Source organism: Mustela nigripes, chromosome 6 (genome assembly GCF_022355385.1).
Source record: "Mustela nigripes isolate SB6536 chromosome 6, MUSNIG.SB6536, whole genome shotgun sequence".
NCBI lineage: Eukaryota > Metazoa > Chordata > Mammalia > Carnivora > Mustelidae > Mustela > Mustela nigripes.
Window position 1 is genome coordinate 92,167,860 of NC_081562.1, and position 22,712 is coordinate 92,190,571.

Here is a 22,712-nt window from a genome sequence, read left to right on the forward strand (position 1 = left end):
AGAGAGAGAGAGAGAGGGAAGCAGGCTCCATGCTGAGCAGAGAGCCCGATGCGGGACTCGATCCCAGGACCCCGAGATCATGACCTGAGCCGAAGGCAGCGGCTTAATCCACTGAGCCACCCAGGCGCCCCTCTAAGATGGCTTTCATCAACTATCTTTCAACTACTGACCACTGATCTACTTTCTACAGGAGATATAGCAGGATTTGGCTGAAATGTGATACACAGAATTTGGGACTAATAGTAAAAAACCCCTCTTGGGCTCAATCTTTACTATCAAGCACCTCAGGTAGCCAAGCCTAGCAACTGAACATTAGAGTTTGAATGTTATTCAAAAAACAATATTTATTAAACATGGGGCTAGGAATTGTTCTGGGGATAGAGCAGTCAACAACAAAGCTTCCATTCCAGTTAGATAAAATTTAGTCCAAAAATCTTCTAGAAAATATGGGATAAAGGGATTAGATCCATTACTAACTACAGTTTATCTTTCTTAATGTGTAAATCGGTAATACAAACCAAGATAACATTCTCAAGAGAAAAAACAAAAAAGGTAACATGCTATGGTTATCAGTACAGCTGAGCTTTGAACAACATGTGAGTTAGGGGCGCCAACCCCCTACAAAGTTGAAAATCCAAGTGTAACTTATGACTCCCCTGAAACTTTTTTTTTAAAGATTTTATTTTATTTGACAGACAGAGATTACAAGTAGGCAGAGAGAGAGAGAGAGAGGGAGGAGGAAGCAGGCTCTCCGCTGAGCAGAGAGCCCGATGCGGGACTCGATCCCAGGACCCTAAGATCATGACCTGAGCCGAAGGCAGCGGCTTAACCCACTGAGCCACCCAGGCGCCCCCTCCCCTGAAACTTTAATAGCCTACTGTTGACCAGAGCCTCACTGATAATGTAAACAGTAGACTAACACATACTTCGTATATTATTTGTTATAAATTGTATTCTTATAATAAAACAAAAGAGAAGATAATGATAACGAGAGTCCTAAGGGGAAAAAAAAATTATGGGTTGCCTGGGTGGCTCAGAAAGTTAAGCATCAGACTCTATTTTGGCTCAGATCTTGATCTCAGGGCTCTGAGTTCAAGCCCCACATTGTGCTCCATGATGGACATGGAGCCTACTTAAAATAAAAGGAGGGGGCAGGTGGATGGGTGGCTCAGTTGGCTGTCTGCCTTTGGTTCAGGTCATAATCCCAGGGTGCTGGAATCGAACTCTGCATTTGGCTCCCTGCTCAGCAGGGAGCCTGCTTATCCCACTCCCTCTGCCCTTCCCCTCCCACCTGCTTGTACGCTCTCTCGAAAATAAGTAAAATCTTAAGTACATATACAGTACTGTATTTACTGGAATAAATTCTGCCCAAGTGGACCCACACAGTTCAAACCAGTGTTATTCAAGGGTCAACTGTATAATGACCGTTTCCTTGTAAGTTTTTTCTTAATAGAACATGATTACTTGCCAGAATTAAAGGATCATTTTGAATTCTAAGATAAAACAATAGAAATTAGGAGACTAACTTTTTAAAAAAATATTTTATTTATTTATTTGACAGAGAGAGATCACAGGTAGGCAGAGAGGCAGGAAGAGAGAGGAGGAAGCAGGCTCCCTGCTGAGCAGAGAGCCTGATGTGGGGCTTGATCCCAGGACCCTGGGATCACGACCTGAGCTGAAGGCAGCGGCTTTAACCCACTGAGCCACCCAGGCGCCCCAGGAGACTAACTTTTTATTAAAGCTTAATAATGGAGTAAATCTATTCTAGGTTTAGGAACAAACACATTTCTATTTAGTAGGAAGCTTCTTAAAGACTAGATTCACTAATCTTTTATACATCTCAGAATACCTTTAAACATCAAGAAGGATTATAGAAGAAAACTCATTAAAACCAAGAAAAAATCAGAGTGCCTGGGTGGCTCAGTGGGTTGGGCCTCTGCCTTCCACTTGGGTCGTGGTCTTGGGGTCCTGTGATCGAGCCCCATGTAGGGCTTTCTGCTCAGCAGGGAGTCTGCTTCCCCCTCTTTCTCCGCCTACCTCTCTCCCTACTTGTGCTCTGTGTCAAATAAATAAAAATCTTAAAAAAAAAAAAAGAAAGAAAGAAAGAAAAAAGAAAACACCAGCAGTAAGAGGCTATAAAATTCAGAATTACTGATTTTTTAAAAGTTTGTCCAATAGTCTTATCATTTGTAGAAGGGAATTAAGACACAGGTAAATCTTTTTAAGTTTGTACTAAGTGAGGAATGATATGGAAACATGAAATTCTCGTATAAAAAGGGAAAAAGGGGACACCAGGATGGCTCAGTGGGTTAAAGCCTCTGCCTTCAGTTCGGGTCATGATCCCAGGGTCCTGGGATGAAGCCCGACATCAGGCTCTCTGCTCAACAGGGAGCCTGCTTCCTCCTCTCACTCTCTGCCTGCCTCTCTGCCTGCTTGTGATCTCTGTCAAATAAATAAAATCTTTAAAAAATAATAATAATTTTAAAAAATATAAGAAAAAGGGAAAAAGTAGTTCTAGGTTCATAGACTGAGTAGTTTTTCCTTCATCAAAAGCCCGGTATACAAATGTCTAAAACCACTCTCTTATATACACATATTATTTCCTCAAACAAATCCCAAGATATGCTTCTCATACTTTCAGATCACTGTAGCTCAGTTGTACTGCCATGTAAAATTTTCTGGAAAGGTGATCTGAATACACATGCTAGTCCAGTGCCTTCCAAATTATGTGCTAAGGTGCATCAGGGAACCACGAGAAACTTAGAGGGTTACTGCAGGTATTTTAGATTTGAGAAAAATTTAGTGATACTCAACCTCAGTCCAGACACCAGGTGGTGGGGCGCCTGGGTGGCTCAGTTGATAAAGCATTTGCTTTCAGCTAGGTTATGATCCTAGGGTCCTGGGATTGAGTCCTGCAGCATCTGACTCCCTGCTCAGCAGGGAGTCTGCTTTTCCCTCTCCCCACTCCCTCCTGCTTGTGCTCGCTCTCAAGTTAACTAAAATCTTAAAAAAAAAAAAAAAAAAAGACAGCAGGTAGTTCAGTTTTGAACTACCTTCATTTACCTTCATTTTTGTGAAGATAGATTTTTGGTGGCTGTTTTGATTTTTTTAAAAAAGGGTGGGGTAGCATTAAAAAAAAATCAGTGGCAAAGAGAAATTGAGATAGGTGTACCCAATCTGAATTAAAGATGTAAGAAGTTACAATGCCCAAAGGGTATACATAGTCCATCAGTAACTGTGGTTATAAAAGAAATGACATTTTTCTTTCAACCTTTGTCAATTAACTTTTCAAAGGCTGAAGGCTGTCTGGATGAATTAGTTAAGTTTTTGGACCCAACTACATAATAAACAGAGCTGCTACGTTACTCCTTTTGGCCAACATCACCACAAAAACAAAAACAAAACACAACCTACTAAGACCAAAAGGGGCAAACCAAGAACATTCGTGAACCTGTGTGTCAGTTCCTTTATTTGGTAATTCCTACTCTAAAACATCAAAGTGAAAGCTGTTCTTAAAGATAGTATTTCTCCCAAAACTTAAGAGCCTTTCTTTCAAGCAACTCTAACCTTCCTATATTCCCTCCTTTGGTATATATCCTTGTAAACATCTCCAAAGCAGATACAGTAACCTTTCTTCATACAAACAAGACTCGAACAAGGTTAATGTCTTACTGGCTCCATTACAAGCAAATTTCAGCCTCTGGGCTCCATTACCATATGTCAAGAAGAGGCATAGGTTTTAAAAGAAACAGCCTGATTAGATAATAAAACGGAACTACAGAAACTTATTTCCTTGGAAATAAGAGGATCACCTCAAAAATTATTCTTTTGTAAAGTGGAAAAAATAAGCCCTCTGTCAGAAATCCTGAGTTCTAATGCTATAGGACATTTCCTTATACTAACTAGCATTGTGTTAAAGAACTAGATCTTGGAACATAAATACATACAAAAAATTTTCAGAATACCTCTCTGTAACTTAGATCCTTTCAGTACACAAAGATAATTAAAATGCTGAGCTGGAAAGGGCCGTGACAAACACTTTTTAGCAATACAGAGTGACAACCTGTAAGGATCAACTACTGTACAGAAAATGTACAACAGCACATTACAGCTTTGGAATACAATATAGGGGAGGACATATTGCTGCTCAAGGTTCAAGTAACTGGTATCTTCCTGAAAAACCAAAAGTTCAAAGGTGACCTAGGGAAGCAAAGTAGTGAGCCTCAAATTTAAGATCACTGCCAATCTACACAGTAGATAATAAAAAGTTTACTACAACACATATTGTACTTCTGTAGCAAAATACACTAGATTCAATAACTTCCAATTTAGCAACTCAGATATTTTAAGAATTTAAGAGCTATACTGATTCTAAACAGTCCACATTGCAAGGGTATTTTTTTCCTGAAAAGCGACAATCACTACCACCTAAGACCCCCTTTGGAAACAAAAAACCACAATTAAACATGGGCATCTTATTTAACAGTATACACTTGCCTGCACTGAACTGATTTGTCACTTCCAGTTTCAACTGCTTTCTAGTTAAAGCCTAACTAAACACAGAGAAAAAGAAAATCCAGTTGTCAGGTTACAATGGTTAAGAAATCAACACTTAACAAAGCCATCAGCAGTTATCCTTCCTTAACCTACAAAAATCAACCATATGCCATATGCTCACTATTAGAATTTATTTTGGAGACTAAAGACCAATTATATTTTGGGGACTCAATTCTACAAAACCGAGTGATGGCAAAAAGATTTCAACCACTATCACAGATAGAGTACGTTTCTGGAGAGTTTATTAACTCAAGTACAACACAACCCAAAGAATAACTTCAAATAGCTTAAAATTAAATAAAACAGGGGCTCCTGGCTGGCTCAGTCAGAAGAGCATGGGACTCTTGATCTTCAGGTCATGAGTTCAAGCCCCACACTGGGTGTAGAGATTACTAAAAACAAAAAGCCAACAGAAACTTAAAAATAGAAGTACAAACGAAAAAGAAAACTTTTCCTTAAAATCAGAATCAGAACTAACTACAATAGATTAAAAAAACAATAAACAAACAAAAAAGGCAAACTAGCACCCCCCAGGAGAGGTCCTAAAATCCTACCCTTCTCTAAAAAGGGTGAGAGATTGAGTTTTTATGCAAACTATTAGATAAAACTTTAAAAACCTGATTCAAAGAAACGTATCTAGAACACCTCTACTGAAGAACATCCAAATGAGGAAAAACACACTGTAAAACCCTTAAAATATCCAAATATGAATACTCTCTCCACCTTAAAGTAAGTTTTATAGCAGGCTCAGTTGGAAGAGCATGCAACTCTTCATCTCCAACTTATGAGTCGGAGCCCCATGCTGGGGATAAAGATTACTTAAACAAATTTTAAAAAAATTAATAGCAAACATCCACAAAATGAACCCTATTTTGCCAGATTCTTCCGGGGACTGGATGACCCACTCAAGGTTTTTTTCAATTCAAATAACCGCTTCATAATATTTATCTTGTAAACTTGAATTCAAGTCATTAGTTCAAGAAGATCCCCTAAATAATTTGCAAGATGGCATTTATTTGTAAGAAGGGATTTATCTGGCCTCTTCTAAACACACACTTCATAGCATTCTTTTTTATTTTTTAAAAGATTTTATTTATTTATTTGACCGAGAGAAAGATCACAGGTGGGCAGAGAGAGGGCGGAAGCAGGCTCCCTGCTGAGCAGAGAGCCCAATGCAGGGCTGGATCCCAGGACCCTGAGATCATGACCTGAGCCCAAAGCAGAGGCTTAACCCACTGAGCCACCCAGGCGCCCCACTTCATAGCATTCTTCTAAGTTAGAATTGCTTTTTGGAATATTGATTATTATGCTTTTCATCTTATCTCTTTATTTCATGTGACCTCCCCAAAGTGTCTTTCAAGTCAAGCTTGGTAATTCTTACGGCAAAGATTATTTTGTTTGGCTACATTACTCTATTAACAGTTGGTAGCTTCTCAAAGAATTTATTTTCTCCTCATGGAGTTTCAAAGTACAAAAGGCATTTTAAAACTGACAATTCTGCTACATTATTTGGAATAGGGATTTCAAAAAGAAAAGAAAAAGCTACCTTATATAGACTAAAGTGTTTTGTTAGATACCACGGGGGCGTCGGATCCTTCCAAAATTCTAATATATCCCTTTTATACAGTATTCCTGTGTTCTTGAGGTTTGCTCTCCATCATCAACTAGCTGTATTGTATCCAAAACTTATCCATTTAGACGTCTAACCCAGTACACTCACCAACAGTATCATTATTTTATTAAGCGAACCTTTGAGAGTATGTTACTTTTCAGAAGAATTGAAATTGTTACCCTTCACTTAGTCTCCCTATGTAACTTTGAGGAAGCAGTTAGTATCCAAAAAAAAACTATAAAACCAACAGTTCTCACATCTAGAAGAACAGAACTTTTCCTGAGGGATATAATGGAGGCGGGAATGCCAGACTTCTATTCGTTTAAAAAAATCACTACGTTTTTTAGTTTACCAAGATCAACTAAAATTGTTAAACAAAAAAACCCAAAAACCTGTCACGTCAGCGTCAACAAATTTAAGCTTTCAAAGACAAGGCAACTACGTACCTGTTTCACCCTTCATTAAAAAAGCGTAATGAGGAAAAAAAAAAAGGGTAATGAAACCTCACCTAAAGTTTAATGTAAAACACAGAAAATGTCCCAAGTATCTTTCGACTCGACACGTGTTACCTGCTCAATACTAACTCCCCGCGGCCAGGGACATGGTTCAGTTTGGGTAACCCATCAAAACTGGCGTTAGGAGGAGGCCTGGAAAGACCCATACTCAAGAAATCACGACCCCGTAGAGATGGTGACGGTACGACCTCCCTGCAGTTGCCTAGCAGTACCTGTCGCTCACGGCGTACAAGGCCGCGTGGTCCTCTACGAGGAGAACCACCAGCCTTTGGGAGTACCCACCACAGGTGAACTTGGCCCAGGGCCTGGTCCCAACACCACGGATCGGTAGAATCAGACCACCCAAAAAGCCAAAAGTGGCTATCCAAGAGGGTCCACGCCTCCAGGGCGCCCGCATGGCCAAAAAACAAAAAAAACCCTCACAGGAGAGGAAAGCCTAAGGCTAAGTTACGGAGTTGGAGTAACCCGGTCTGGGAAATGAGGAAAAGTGGGATTTCTGCCGCGGGGAAGCCGAGGGACGGTTCCGAGGTGGGGAAAGAAGACATTGGAGGAAAAATGTCCTCCACCCGCCAACGGTAACCGGAACAAGGATACTGAACCTCCCACAAGAAAGAACGACTGCCGCCACCGGAGGGAGAAAGCCGAAGGGGCCGCAAGCGGGGGAGGGGAGAGGGCAGCTTCCCGGCAGCCCCCTGCGCGGCCTCGGCCTCCCTCCGGGACGACCTTCCCTCGGCCGGGTGTCGCACTCACATCGTGAACGGGGCAGGGGGACGGGCGAGCGGGTGGGCGGGCCTCTCCGGCGGCAGCTGCTGGGCAGTCGACTCTTCTCCGGTGGCGACTCGGCGTTTTCTTCCCGGTCGCGGCCTCTTCTCGCTTCCCTCAGGCGACGGCGGGCTCGACCTGTGTCCCCAGAATGCACTACGCGGAAAGAGCGGCTCCTCCGGTCGGGGAGAAGAGGAAAGTGTAGGAAAAGGGGCGCGAGGACGGAGAATGAACGTGCGTGCGTGCGAGCGAGCGAGCGAGCGAGGGGTGGTGAGGCCGGGCGGCGGCTGGTGACGCAGCAAAATGCCCGGGCCCTGCCGCCGCGCGTGCGCACTCTTTGTTTTCGGGCTCCTGCGCGGTTTTCTAGAGATATCTACGGAAAGGGCGGGGCCTCCCAGCTCCTTCGCGATCCTTCCCGACGCTGACCCCGCCCTGCGTCGGCTCCCTCCGGTCTGACTCGTTCCCGCCTCTCCTCCCGCGCTCCCCCCTCGCGTTAGAAACCGTTGGTCGTCTAACCGTCTGGCCACGCGCGTCGGGCCGTCTCCCGGAGAAACGGCTGTGTTGCCCCAGGAAGGAGGCTGAGACGGATGGACGTAGAGTCGGGAGGGAGGCTTGAAAAGTGAAACGGCTTGGTTGCTCTTGAGGGAGTAAACCAGTCTACTGAGGAAACATTCTCCCGCAAAAACATGAGAAACGCCTGTGCTGGTGATAAGTTTGCGGAAAAAGGCTAACTTCAGAATCGAGGGCCTGGCTGCATCCGGCCATTGTTCTGAAGGTTGGAGACCCTCCCCACAAGCAGCGGAAATTTGAGGTCTTTGAGGAGGAATGTTTGCCATTTGGGGCGGGCATTTGGTCCTGCTTTGAGATAATTACTGCTGTAGGTGGGACAGGGAGGTTATTTAAGTGGAGAGTCCAGGTTTATGAGGATGGAGAGACCAGGACACGCATCTGTTGGAGAAGTTTCCCCAGCTGTTTTCAACCATTATCTCTGGAACTGCCGCTTTGTCCCTTGGACTTGGTTGGGCTCTAATGAAGAATAGTAACCAAGAGAATGAAAACAGTACTGACTACTCTAGAAGGCCGCTTAACAGTGGAGTGAGGGACAAATACACCAGGGCGCCGCTAGTTGGAACACAAAGGAAGCTGAAGTGTTCTCATTTTGCAGAGTGTTGGCTAAATATTAACATTAAGGACCTAGTGGTCTGACCAAGGCAGGTATTAGGAACTACAGACATTGGATACTGAGCTCAAATCTTCGTTTGAAAGGGGTGTTAAATCCCACCTTTCAAATACTATGATTTTAAGGAGCCCACTGCCTGTTGAAGAAAACGAAATACACAAGTCAAGATAGAGTGCTATAACGGAAATACAGAAAGCAATAGGAGCATAAAATGAGAGGTCGATATTGACTGGATAAGGACAGGCCCTGTTAAGAAAAATTAAACATGGAAATAAAGCAAGGAGTGGAGGGATGACCTTTCAGTTCATACTGGGACATGGTTTAACCTGCCTCCCCAAGGATTGTTCTCTAGGAAAAGGTACCTATGTTTGACTTTGCTGTTTGTAATATGTTTAGAGCTCAAAATCTCTGAATGATAAAAAAGCTAACCCCAAAGTCACCGTTTTATTGCTGTGTAGAACGCTAACCAGTTTTGTTAACCTGCAACCTTATCCTAACTTTATTTTTGGTCTCCCTAAAATCTTAGATCTTTAAATGCTCCTTAAACCAGCTTTACCATCTTACCAGCTCCATCAGTGAGTTAAATGTTTGGCTCATGTTAATTTTATATTTGTAGGAGAAATGTTTTTAAATTTTTTGAAAACTCTTCTTTGACAGCCTTCTAAAGCTGATAGCAACAATGTATGGGAGGACAGGAATCTCCATAGGTGAAGAGACAGAGAATATCTAGGTCAGGGGCTGGCGGTCTTTCTGCAAAGAGTCAGATAAGTTACAAGGTCTCTGTTGCACCTTGTGAACTGCTATTGTTGCATGAAAGCAACCACAGAAAATATGTAAATAAATGAGCGGCTGTGTAAAACAAACAAAACAAAACAAAAAAACCGGAAACTGGGGCGCCTGGGTGGCTCAGTGGGTTGGGCCGCTGCCTTCGGCTCAGGTCATGATCTCAGGGTCCTGGGATCGAGTCCCGCATCGGGCTCTCTGCTCAGTGGGGAGCCTGCTTCCTCCTCTCTCTCTCTCTGCCTGCCTCTCTGCCTACTTGTGATCTCTCTCTGTCAGATAAATAAATAAAATCTTTAAAAAAAAAAAAAAAAAAAAAAAAAAAACCGGAAACTAAGAATACCGACATTTGAATTTTTTATATTCACATGGCACAAGATATTCTTTTCTAACCTTTTGAAAATGTAAAAGTTGGAGCATTTGTGGGGCTCAGTTGGTTAAGTGCCTGATTCTTGATTTTGCCTCAGATCATGATCTCAGGAATCTCTAGCCCTGTCTCAGCTTCTGGCTCAGCAGGGAATCTGCTTGAGTTTCTCTCCCTCTGCCCCTCCCCTAGCTTGTGGACTCCTTCCCTAAATGAATAAAATAATCCTAAAAAAAAAAAAAAATTAGGGGTGCCTCATTCTTCTCCTCCCTGCTCATGCTCTCTCTCAAATAAATACAATCTTAAAAAACAACAAACAAACAAAAAACCACACACACACAGAATGGAAAAATCTTTTTTACCTTGAAGGCATCCAAGAATTGGTAGTCTGCTGGACTTAGTCTGCAGGCTAGAGTTTGCCAACCCTCGGCCTGGGTTAGCCCAGAGTACAGGAAAATAATTTAAGGTTTAGAAGGTAGGTTACAACCAAAAAATGGTGGTACTGAATATCAGGTTAACTGTTTTCAACATATTTCTCTGACAATGGAAAGGTGTTAGAGTTTTCTTGGAGGTTAATAACACTCTTGTGTTCTAGATAAATTTGGTAACATATAAGATGAAGTGAAAATAGAAGAACTGAAGATAGCATTTAGAAGACCACGCTCTAATAACTGGCAATTTCCCTTATAAAAGAAGTGCTATGAGAAAAACTGCCTTTCACACAAAAAAATTTTGAAAATTAAGGCACACTGTATCCTACCTAATTCATAGTTTTGTTTTTTTACTATCCTCACTGGATATATTTCAAGGGATTTAATGTTAGTGTAGGTCTGGAAATAGCTTCCTCAACCTTTGTAATAAGGTTTATCCATGCTTTTAAATGTTATATCAACTATTAGCTGGTAGGGATCTAATCACTAATTGGATAATCAACTATTAGCCAAATAGTACCAGGCTTCTTTTTCAAACTCCCTAACAAGTTCTGTTTCTAGTAGGGGGCAAAATCTAGATTCAAATATGTATAATTATACTCTCAGGACTTTTTGGAGAGAAATCTGGAACCCAAAATGACAGAAACTAAAAAATACAAGTTTAGATCTCATTTCACAGGTTTAATCTTAACAATCCCCTGGAGGGGCGCCTGGGTGGCTCAGTGGGTTAAGCCGCTGCCTTCGGCTCAGGTCATGATCCCAGGGTCCTGGGATCGAGCCCCGCATCCGGCTCTCTGCTCAGCAAAGAGGAGCCTGCTTCCTCCTCTCTCTCTGCCTGCCTCTCTGCCTGCTTGTGATCTCTGTCTGTCAAATAAATAAATAAAATCTTTAAAAAAAAGAAAAAAAAAACAATCCCCTGGAGAAAAGAAAATCCCAGACCAATAAAAAAAAAAATTAGTAAAAGCAACACGGAAATAATTTGTCAATGATAATTGTACAATAAATCTTGTCTCTGGTATTTTTTTTTTAAGATTTTATTTTTAAGTTATCTCCACACCCACTGTGGGTCTTAAGCTCACAACTCTGAGATGGAGTCAGGTTCTCTACCAACTGAGGCTGCCACGCCCCCATCCCTGATATTTGTTTAAATGTGGGTGCATTGACAGTAATAGCAAAAGAGAACTTTACAGATTGACATGAGCACTTAAAATAATTACAACCGGTGAGAGCAGTTTTATGAGGGTATTTTTTTTTTTTTTTAAGATTGTAGTTATTTGACTCTTAGAGAGAAAGCACAAGCAGGAGGAGCAGGAGAGGGAGAAGCAGACTCCCTGCTGAGCAAGGAGCCTGACTCGAGGCTCAATCCCTGGACCCTGGCATCATGACCAGAACTGAATGCTGATGCTTAACTGAGTCACCCAGGCACCCCAGGGATTTTTCTAATAAGGGCTTAGGTTGTTAACTTTGTAAGGCAAATAAAGGGAAGCAGGCAAAGTAGTAATCTGTTCTAAGTATATGGAATAAGAAGTTGAGTCATAAAGTTTAAGAGAGACATCATCACCTAGCTAAATGTCACATATAGCAACTTCATTTACTTTATGTTCTCTGATGTCATCATCTTCCCACAGTTTGGAGTCACCCTATCAGTCTGGTTTGTCAGTAATGGGAAGGGTTAAAAACAACTGTGTCTCATGTTGAGATTTTTCCTATTCTAAGTTTTGCTACCAGTCAACTGTGGGCTGACAAAAGCATGAACAGCTCTAAGAGTAGGAAGAGGCTTTAAAAAGCTAATCTACATTTTGAAATGAAATGTATTTGAAGGTGCCTGGTTGGTTCAGTTGGTGAAGCATGCGACTCTTGATCCCAGGGTCATAAGTTCAAGCCCCACACTGGTCAAGGAGCCTATTTAATTAAAAATAAGTAAAAAATAGGGATGCCTGGGTGGCTCAGTTGGTTGGGCGGCTGCCTTCGGCTCAGGTCATGATCCCAGCGTCCTGGGATAGAATCCCGCATGGGGCTCCTTGCTCCGCAGGGAGCCTGCTTCTCCCTCTGACTCTGCCTTCCACTCTGTCTGCCTGTGCTCCCTCGTGCTTGCTCGCTCTCTGACAAATAAATAAATAAAATATTTAAAAAAAATAAGTAAAAAATAAAGTGAAATATATTTAAATTCTCTAACAATAATATTCTATCCCAAATAACACCTTACAGTATATACATACCTTGAGTTCATAGTATAGAAAATTAGACTATAGGGGCACCTGGGTGGCTCAGTTGGTTAAGGTACGGCCTTTGGCTCGAGTGATGATCCTGGAGTCCCGGGATGGAGTCCCACATCTGGCTCCCTGCTCGGCCTCAAGTCTGCTTCTCCTTTTGATCCTCCCCCTTCTCATGCTCTCTCTCTCTCCCAAATAAATAAATATAATCTTCAAAAAAAAAGAAAATGAGACTATAAAATAAGTGATATGGGTGGTATATACTTATTAATATGTAAATTAACAATATTCTCTGGGATCAGAAGAAATCAGGTAAAGTTTTCTTTTAATTTCATGGTCTTTAGGAAAGGGAAGGTAGTATATATATACTCAAGAAGGGTAACTCTGTTTTCCACAACACTTCATTGTGCTCTTTCCATTATATATGGTAGGAAGTGACCAGAAGAAGGTTACATATATGGATATACATATATTAGACGTTAGATTTGGAGGAATATTAACACCATTTTGTTCAGCATCTTGTAGGAATATGGGATAATGGGGAAATAGGATTAGTTTCAAAATTAATGGGAACTTTTTTCTGATTTTTTAGTTGTTCACCTGAAATTCTTTTTATGCTCCCTTTTCTAGGAAATAAGGGCTATAAAATACCATTTGGGTGCACCTGGGTGGCACAGTTAGTTAAGCATCTGACCCTTGGATGCTCTCACAGTTGTGAGATTGAACCCCATGTCAGGCTCCACGTTTAGCGTGGCATCTGCTTAAGACTCTCTCTCTTCCACCCCCCCTCCCCCATGCTCTCTCTAAAATAAAATTTAAAATCCTTTTTAAAATACCATTTTGGGGTGCCTGGGTAGCTCAGTTGGTTAAGCCTCTGCCTTTGGGTCAGGTCATGATCCCAGGGCCCTGGGATCGAACCCTTTGTCCGACTCTCTGCTCAGTGGAAAGGCTGCTTGTCCCTCTCCCTCTGCCCCTCCTCCCTGCTTGTGCTCTCTCTGACTCAAAATCTTTACCAGAAAATACCATTCGGGGCACCTGGGTGGCTCAGTCAGTTAAGCGTCTGCCTTCATGATCTTGGCTCCATGCTTATCATGCAGTCTGCTTGAGGTTCTCTCCCTTCTCTTCTGCCTCTGCGCCTAGTTGTACATGCATGCATGCTCTTTCTTAAACAAAATAAATATAAAATATTTTAAAAATTAAAAAAAATATAAAATAAAGATCTTTTTTTTTTTTTTAAAAAAAGAGCATATTCCTGACAAAATATAGTATATTTGAAGTAGGGGCAATGGAATTTGAGAGATCTATGCAGTTTATTGTGGCTGTAGCTTAGGAGAGACTGTAGGTAAAGTAGAATGGTGAGATTTAAGGCTGGTGTAGGCCAAATCGGGAAGGGCCCAATATAGCTCTTTAAGGAGTCTGAACCTGATTCCGTTGGCAACAACGAAATTTTTCTTTTTTAAAGATTTTTATTTATTTATTTGATAGAGATCACAAGTAGGCAGAGAGGCAGGCAGAGAGAGAGGGGGAAGCAGGCTCCCCGCTGAGCAGAGAGCCCGATGTGGGGCTCGATCCCAGGACCCTGAGATCATGACCTGAGCTGAAGGCAGAGGCTTAAACCACTGAGCCACCCAGGTGCCCCAACAAAGAAATTTTTAATAGTACTGATGCTATACTGTGGGTGCATGAGTTTCATGAGTGTCATATTTGTCTTTTGTGTTTCCCTCTCCTTCTGTCCCCACCCCCAACTTATGTTCTTTCTCACTCTTTCTCTCTCTCAAAATAAATAAATAAAATCTTAAAATTTTTTACCTCAAAGGACCTCAGATCACTTGAGTTCTGTGTTTCCAGGTTTGTTAGGTACTGCAACATGGAAATAAGCTAATATCTAACTCCCACATAATATCTAACATCGGGGGCTCGGTCCCAGGACTCTGAGACCATGACCCGAGCCGAAGGCAGAGGCTTTAACCCACTGAGCCACCCAGGTGCCCCTAAAGAAGTTTTTAGATCCTCTGTTTAGCATGTATAGCTTATTGCTTGGTGTTCATGAAAAAAAAGTGATTAAGTATTAACAGAGACAGATGTTTATTAACTTTCATCAATATGAGGAAAGGACAGGGATAAATGTGATAGTTGGTAAATTATTTCTATATCTAGATTTGCTGTCTGTCATAACTTCATACTAGCTATATTCCCATACACGCTTCATCTGTTTGATTCCACACATTTGAGAAACGATCCTGAAGAAATATTAAACTCCCATTTATTTCTGTTTTTAAGCACAATAGCTTAAGATGAGCATACAAATACTGCACTGAACTTTAGTTCTCCAGAACAACCCAAAAGTTTACAAAATGTGAGGCTGCAGAAAGAGATTTTTGAATGTAGGAATAGTCCAGAGTTCCCTTCGTGTTCACCGAAATTGAAGATATTCCTAAGTGCCACTTAAAAATTATGAAAAATAAAAATGAAATACACACACATACACCCACACACACAGTCTGGAAATGGTATGGAGAGTCTAACATTCTCAGGAATTCAGGCTCTTTAAAGTTTTCCCCTCCTCTACCCCTATGACTCTTCTTGTCTTTATTTACTAAGATAGATGTGGAGTTCCAATCATCACATTCATGTCTCAGTCAGCAGGCTGGAGGATTGAAAGAAAAAAGTAAAAGAAGAGATGCCAGCACCTTTGTTGTTTTGTTTTGCTTAACTTTGCTTTGTTTTGCCAGCACTCTTAAAACAGTCTGCCAAAAGCTATATTACAACCTTTCTACTTGTACCTCGTTGACAACTCATGTGGCTACATCAATCTGCAAGAGTGAGACTGGGAGAATGGGAGTGTTTGATCCATGGGATTATGTGCCAGGCTAAAATCAGAGATGGTATGACTTAGGAAGATGAAAAGATGTTGAGATAGGTGGCTAATAGTCTCTACCTCAGACATGTTTACATATATTTTTTATTTTTTATTTATTTTTTTTTTAATAGATTTTATTTATTTATTTATTTGACAGAGAGAGATCACAAGTAGGCGGAGAGTCAGGCAGAGAGAGAGAGAGAAGCAGGCTCCCGCTGAGCAAAGAGCCCGATGCGGGGCTCGATCCCAGGACCCTGAGATCATGACCTGAGCCGAAGGCAGCGGCTTAATCCACTGAGCCACCCAGGCGCCCCTACATATATTTTTTAAAGATGTTATTTATTGACAGAGGTCACAAGTAGGCAGAGAGGCAGGCAGAGAGAGAGGGGGAAGCAGGCTCCCCGCTGAGCAAAGAGTCCTATGCAGGACTTGATCCGAGGACCCCGAGATCATGACCTGAGCCGAAGGCAGAGGCCCAACCCACTGAGCCACCCAGGATGCCCCATAGACATTTTACATGTTATACCATTTGTAAAAAGATGGGGAGCAGGTGTCTGAGTGGTCCAGTTGGCTAAGTGTCAGACTCTTGGTTTCAGCTCAGGTCATGGTCTCAATCATGATATCAAGCTCCCCCTCAGGCTCTGCCCTCAGTGCAGAGTCTTGTCTGAGATTCCCTCCTCCTCTCCCCTCCTGGTTCAGTCAGTACAGCTTGAGACTCTTGATCTCGGGGTGGTGAGTTCCAGCCCCATTTGGCACAGAGTTTAACATTTAAAAAAAAAGTAAGGTTGGGGCGCCTGGGTGGCTCAGTGGGTTAGGCCGCTGCCTTCGGCTCAGGTCATGATCTCAGGGTCCTGGGATCGAGTCCCGCATCGGGCTCTCTGCTCAGCAGGGAGCCTGCTTCTCTCTCTCTCTCTCTCTCTCTCTCTCTCTGCCTGCCTCTCCATCTACTTGTGATTTCTCTCTGTCAAATAAATAAATAAAATCTTTGAAAAAAAAAAAAGTAAGGTCAATCAGTTGTCATATTCAAAGACTTTTACTAAGTCCCCACTCTGGACCTTTTGAAGCATTTGACATAGTCTTACCCGCCATTCCTTTTTCTTGAAATGGTTCTCTTCTAGTTCTTATCACTCTCTATGACTGACTGGCCTTTCTCTGCTCTCTTCTAATTATAGGTGATTTCCCAAGTTCTATTTTTTTTTTTTAAGATTTTATTTATTTATTTGACAGACAGAGATCACAAGTAGGCAGAGAGACAGGCAGAGATAGAGAGGGAAGCAGGCTCCCTACTGAGCAAAGAGCCTGATGCGGGGCTCGATCCCAGAACTCTGGGATCATGACCTGAGCCGAAGGCAGAGGCTTTAACCCACTGAGCCACCCAGGTGCCCCTCAAGTTCTATTCTTGAAGCTCCCCTTCATTGCTAGTGGTTGCCTAACTTTCTTAATCACAATACCTTATTTGTTTATACACAAACACACATACACAGTGGATTCTCATTATAGTAGTTATGTTCTGTAAAGTCACCATGAACACCGGTTTAGTGAAAACTGAACCATTGCTCCTAGGAGAAATACAGGTTAGGTTTCTAAAAGCTTCTAGTCACATTTTGTCATTGATTCATATATAACCTTGTTTTATATGTGTTTCTGTTTAAAGACACCTTATTTAATATATTTTGTTGGTATATTAACATTGAATTCACAGCCAGCAACTGGCTAGGTGATTCACCAGAGTTGTCATCCTCACCCACTCTGGTGGCCACTTCATTCCAGCAGCTGCGGCCCAGCATCAGGCCTATCTCAAGTTCTTCGACCAATTTGCAGTGTAAAAGATGAACAAATGACTCTGTCCCTACATCCCCCACCCCCACATTACCTTGGGATACCCTCTGTATCCCCCTCCCACCCCACCCCAGGAGCTCAGCTACTGTCAGTGTTCCTCATCATCACTAATTAAGAGACAAGTATCAATTCTGAGACTCAGATTATTATAAGCCCAGCTTTACACTTAAGAAAAAAGAGATCAGGGGCACCTGGGTGGCTCAGTGGGTAAAGCCTCTGCCTTTGGCTCAGGCCATGGTCCCAAGGTCCTGGGATGGAGCCCCGCACTGGGCTCTCTGCTCCGCAGGGAGCCTGCTTCCTCCCCTCTCTCTCTGCCTACTTGTGATCTCTCTCTCTCTCTCTGTCAAATAAATAAATAAAATCTTAAAAAAAAAAAAAAAGAAAAGAAAAGAAAAAAGAGATCAGAAGGCCTTAGCAGAACTTGACATCTGATACTCAAACATGAAAAAGACCAGTGGACCCCTGGATAAGTGGAATGTGACGTGGGACTGTCGCTTATGGCTGTTGTGACTGCTGCATAATAAAGTGCTGGTGGCAGGGGGGAAAAAAAAAAGCCTGAACACAGCTTACCTCCCACATGCATTTTCTCCATGAGGCATGTCACAACCTTCTTGCACCTAGGAAACCTACACAGCACTTCAGTACACATGAGGGCTACTTTAAACAGTGAAATAAAGAAAATGCAAAAAAATGTGTAACTAGACAATAAAAACACGTTAACAGTTTGAGAGCTGAAAGAAGACAATTGTACCACAGCTGGAGATGTGCCCATCAGGCATCAGGTTTTTCACTGCTCTCTGCATGTCTGTGGATGATCAGGAATTTACAGATGTGGAATCTGTGAATGGGGACTGAGTGTATATGTGTACGTGTATTTACAAGTAAAAAACTTGTACTACCGGGGCATCTGGGTGGCTCAGTGGGTTAAAGTCTCTGTCTTCGGCTCGAGTCATGATCCCAGGGTCCTGGGGTCGAGCCCCACATCGGGCTCTCTGCTCAGCGGGAAGCCTGTTTCCCCCTCTCTCTGTCTCTGCCAGCCTCTCTGTCTACTTGTGTTCTCCGTCTATCAAATATATAAATAAAATCTTAAAACCTTGTACTACTAGTTAGTAATGTTATTAATGTACTTGTCTTTTATACCTGCCTCCAAACAAAACAAAACAAAAGCCCTTGAATTCCTTGAGGCAGGGATACAAACTTTATATCTCCATCATGGCAGTACCCTCTTGAGGTTTGAGGGTGCTCTCACCTATTGCTGTTGTATATAATCCAAAGGTTCCTGAGAAGATGTAACAACAGGGACCTACCAGTCAAATAAAAAAAATATATATATATTGTTGAAAGAGTAAATCTTGATTTCCTTTCCTACCCCAGTGAGTTTTCTATATAGAAAACTTTAGTGATCTTTACCTCATTGCTTAAATCCTACAGAAAACCCTAAGGAGTCAGGTCCCTATTCCCTCTTCTCTGGACCCTACACAGGGTTCTCCATAGTAGCCCGGAAGCCTCCAAGAAACTTGAAGATCCAAACTCCATTGTTCGCCCTACTCTAGTAGTCTTATTTCCTCATGGTTTCTTTTCTTTTCTTTCTTCCTTTTTTTTTTTTTTAAAGAGAGCTTCAGGTGTGCTATATTCAGGGTGAAGGGAGAGCAGAGGGAGAGAATCTTAACCAGGCTCCTGGGCTGACTTAATGACCCTGAGATCAGGACCTGAGTCAAAATCAAAAGTTGGACTAGCCCCCCAGACGCCCCTCCTCATAGTTTTTTTTTTTTTTTTAAAGATTTTATTTATTTATTTGACAGAAATCACAAGTAGGCAGAGAGGTAGGCAGAGAGGGGTGGGGAAGCAGGCTCCCTGCCGAGCAGGAAGCCCGATGTGGGGCTCCATCCCAGGACCCTGAGATCATGACCTGAGCTGAAGGCAGAGGCTTTAACCCACTGAGCCACCCAGGCGGCCCCCCTCCTCATAGTTTTTTAAAGGTAAATTATTCTCCTCTGTTTGCCTAGGCAAGAGAATATGCTGTGTATGGAAGAGTTAGAGGAGGATGGGAAGTATTGTTTTATGTCCCATTGTAAATTAGATCCTATCAATAGTTTTCTGCATTTCTATAGTAGCTTTTTAAAAAAAGATTTTATTTTTATTTATTTGTCAGAGAGAGAGAGCACACAGGCAGGCAGAGTGGCAGGCACAGGCAGAGGGAGAAGCAGGGACTCGATCCCAGGAGACTGGGATCATGACCCGAACTGAATGTGGCCACTTAACTGAGCTGCCCAGGCATTCCTCTGTGGTAGCTTTAATACAGAATATATTGTAATTCCTGGGAGGTTACCATGTCCTACTCTGAGATGGAAGTTGGGAAAACTACTTCACAACTTCAAAATTTGTATTTTTCATTTTCAAGGGGGAAGAGAAAGCATAGCAGAAGAGCTTTAGGGTAATTAGGGGCAGAGGCTTGTGTAAATCCCAGCTATCCATTTCTAGGTCCTCTTTTTATGGCTTTTTCAAGGTCCCCTATCCTCCTGCAAATACCTATGACAGTAGGAGGTTTCACGTGTGTGCCTAGGTGTTCCGTATTTGATGTTCTTCACACTTCCTGGGACAAGAGTAGAGGCAAGGAAAGACATTTTTTTTTTTTTTAAGATTTTATTTATTTATTTGACAGAGAGAAATCACAAGTAGTCGGAGAGGCAGGCAGAGAGAGAGGAGGAAGCAGGCTCCCCGCTGAGCAGAGAGCCCCATGCGGGACTCGATCCCAGGACCCTGAGATCATGACCTGAGCCGAAGGCAGCGGCTTAACCCACTGAGCCACCCAGGCGCCCCAAATTTACTATCTTACCCTTAAAAAAAAAAGATTTTGTTTATTTATTTATTTGACAGAGAGAGAGAGAGATCACAAGTAGGCAGAGAGGCAGGCAAAGAGAGAGGAAGGGAAGCAGGTTCCCTGCTAAGCAGAGAGTCCAATGCTAGGCTCGATCCCAGCACCCTGAGATCATGACCTGAGCCGAAGGCAGAGGCTTAACCCACTGAGTCACCCAGGCGCCCCCCGCCTTTTTAAAAAATAAGAGTTAAAAATGATTGCCCAGTCTTAGCATCTGGCTAGGGTAGCCCTGGGTAAAGAAACCAAAGTTGTACCCAATTAAAGTAATCCCCATTTTAATGGAACTGTTTATTTCCCAGCATTGTGGTTTCTCCCTGCAATTTTGGTGGAGGATTTCCTGAGCTATTTGGACAATATAAAAATAACCAGAAATGCTCAATGGGGAGGAAGTCAAGGGTTTTTATTATTAGGTCCCAAGTGACTCTTATTGCTGGAGATGTGAATTGCTCACCACCATCCTTGTCTTTATTTTAAACAATAAAATATGAAAATTATTTGCTCCCTGACTCAACTCTCCAGCATACAGTTGGCCAAGAGCAGTTAGCAACTTTCATCCTTAATTTGTATCATTTAGAAACTGCCACTTTCCCAGCCAAGGTTGCCAGTTGGATCTAGGCGGTGGCTGCCTCTTTAACCCCAAATTATACCAAAATGAAAAGGCAGAGAAGATCTGACTTGATGATTTCTAAGAACTGGATCGATTAATGGGTGGGACTACACAGGTACCTCTTGGGACAGAGGTCAGGAATCTTTCTGCTTAATTCCGAAACCAAAGTATGATTTCTGTGGATCAAAATGTTCATGCTTGATTAGATACTGGTTTGAAAAACAAAATCAGCTATAAATGACATTGGGAAGGGGTGCCTAGCAGTCTCAGTCAGAAGAGCATGTGACTCTTCAGCCCCACATTGGTGTTGAAATTGCTTAAAAATAAATAAGCCTTAAAAAATGACATTGGGGAATTCTGAACATAGATTTTTGTATTCAATGATTAGTGAATTATTAATTTTTAGGTAAATAGTGGTATCATAGTCTTGTAAAAGAAAACTCCGGTGGGGAGGTGCCTAGATGACTCTTGATTTCAGTTCAAGTCCTGATTTCAGTCATGGGATTGGCCCCACCTAGGGCTCTGTGGTCAGCCAGGAGTCTGCTTGAGATTCTCTCCCTCTACTCCTCCTGTACCCGCCTGTCCCGCTTACATGCACTTGGGCTCTCTCTATCTCTCTAAAATATTTTTTTAACTTTTTTTTTTTTTGGAGATGCATGATAATGAGGATGGAAGTGCCATGACATCTTGACATCCGATTTTCTTTAAAGTTTTCAGCAAATAAACTAATATGTCAGTATATTAATTGTTGATTCTGTAAAGGAATATAGTTACTCATTGTATTAATCTTTCTACTTTTCTCTGTGAAAATTTTCATATTAAGAATGTATATGTGGGTGGCTCAGTGGGTTAAGGCCTCTGCCTCCGGCTCAGGTCATGATCCCAGGGTCCTGGGATCGAGCTCCGCATCAGTGGATTTCTGCTCTGCAGGGAGCCTGCTTCCTCCTCTCTCTCTGCCTGCCTCTCTGCCTACTTGTGATCTCTGTCTGTCAAATAAATAAATAAAATCTTAAAAAAAGTATATGTATACAAAACAATTCTTTTTTTTTAAAAGACTACTTTTTAAAAAGATTATTTTTTAAAAGATTTTATTTATTTGACAGAGAGAGATCACAAGTAGGCAGAGAGGCAGGCAGAGAGAGGGGAAGCCAGCTCCCCGCTGAGCAGAGAGCCCGACATGGGGCTCGATCCCAGGACCCCGAGATCATGACCCGAGCTGAAGACAAACACTTAACAGACTGAGCCACCCAGGCACCCTTTATTTATTTATTTGACAGAGATCACAGTAGGCAGAGAAGCAGGCGGGGGTGGGTGGGGGAAGCAGGCCCCCCGCTGAGCAAAAAGCCCAACATGGGGCTCGAGCTGGGTCCCTGAGATCATGACCTGAGCTGAAGGCAGAGGCTTTAACCCACTGACCTACCCAGGTGCCCCTACCAAACAATTTTTACACATGAAGAAATCAAGTAAGTAGTCTCACACGTTTTCCTACACCTACTGTAACTCCCTCACAGAAGTGAGAATCCATTTTTTAAAAAGAACCATTTGAATCTACCTACTTCCATCACCATTTCTCCTCTTCACATTCTGTCTTTGGAAACAAAGTCGATGCTTCTCCTTTGTATTTAAAGATTAGTATTTAAAGATCACCTTTAGGTTTTTCTTTCCTTCAGCTTCCTTTCCTCTACTTCATGAGAAGCAACTCTCAATTTCTTACATTCCTGGGTAGGGGAGAGGAGAAAGAGAGAAATTTTGTACCTTGATTTTGTCACACTCTAAATCACGAGATAACTCGTAAAGTTGCCACTGTCTACCCAGTGCTTAAATTTTATTGTTGAAACAATTTTATTTTTATTTACTTATTTTTTAAAGATTTTATTTTATTTATTTGACAGAGAGAGAAATCCTAGGTAGGCAGAGAGGCAGGCAGAGAGGTGGGGGAAGCAGGTCCCCATTGAGCCGAGAGCCTAATGCGGGGCTCGATCCCAGGACCCCGAGATTATGACCTGAGCCAAAGGCAGAGGCTTTAACCCACTGAGCCACCCAAGCGCCCCTGTTGAAACAATTTTTTTTTTTAAAAGATTTTATTTATTTATTTGACAGAGAGAAATCACAAG

The 22,712-nt window shown here is 42.2% G+C and overlaps 1 protein-coding gene across 2 annotated transcripts in view; it reads right to left on the minus strand.

The window, feature by feature from the left end:
- PTGES3 (prostaglandin E synthase 3) overlaps nt 1–9,666 on the minus strand; it is a 22,861-nt gene extending 13,195 nt beyond the window's left edge. The window contains exon 1 of one of the 2 annotated variants that reach the window (XM_059403466.1): nt 7,435–9,666. In XM_059403466.1, coding sequence (XP_059259449.1) covers nt 7,435–8,282 — 848 coding nt within the window. In that variant the 5' untranslated portion in view covers nt 8,283–9,666. The remainder of the gene's footprint in view (nt 1–7,434) is intronic. The other variant, XM_059403465.1, reaches the window with a different exon arrangement.
- Nucleotides 9,667–22,712: the final 13,046 nt, after the last annotated feature.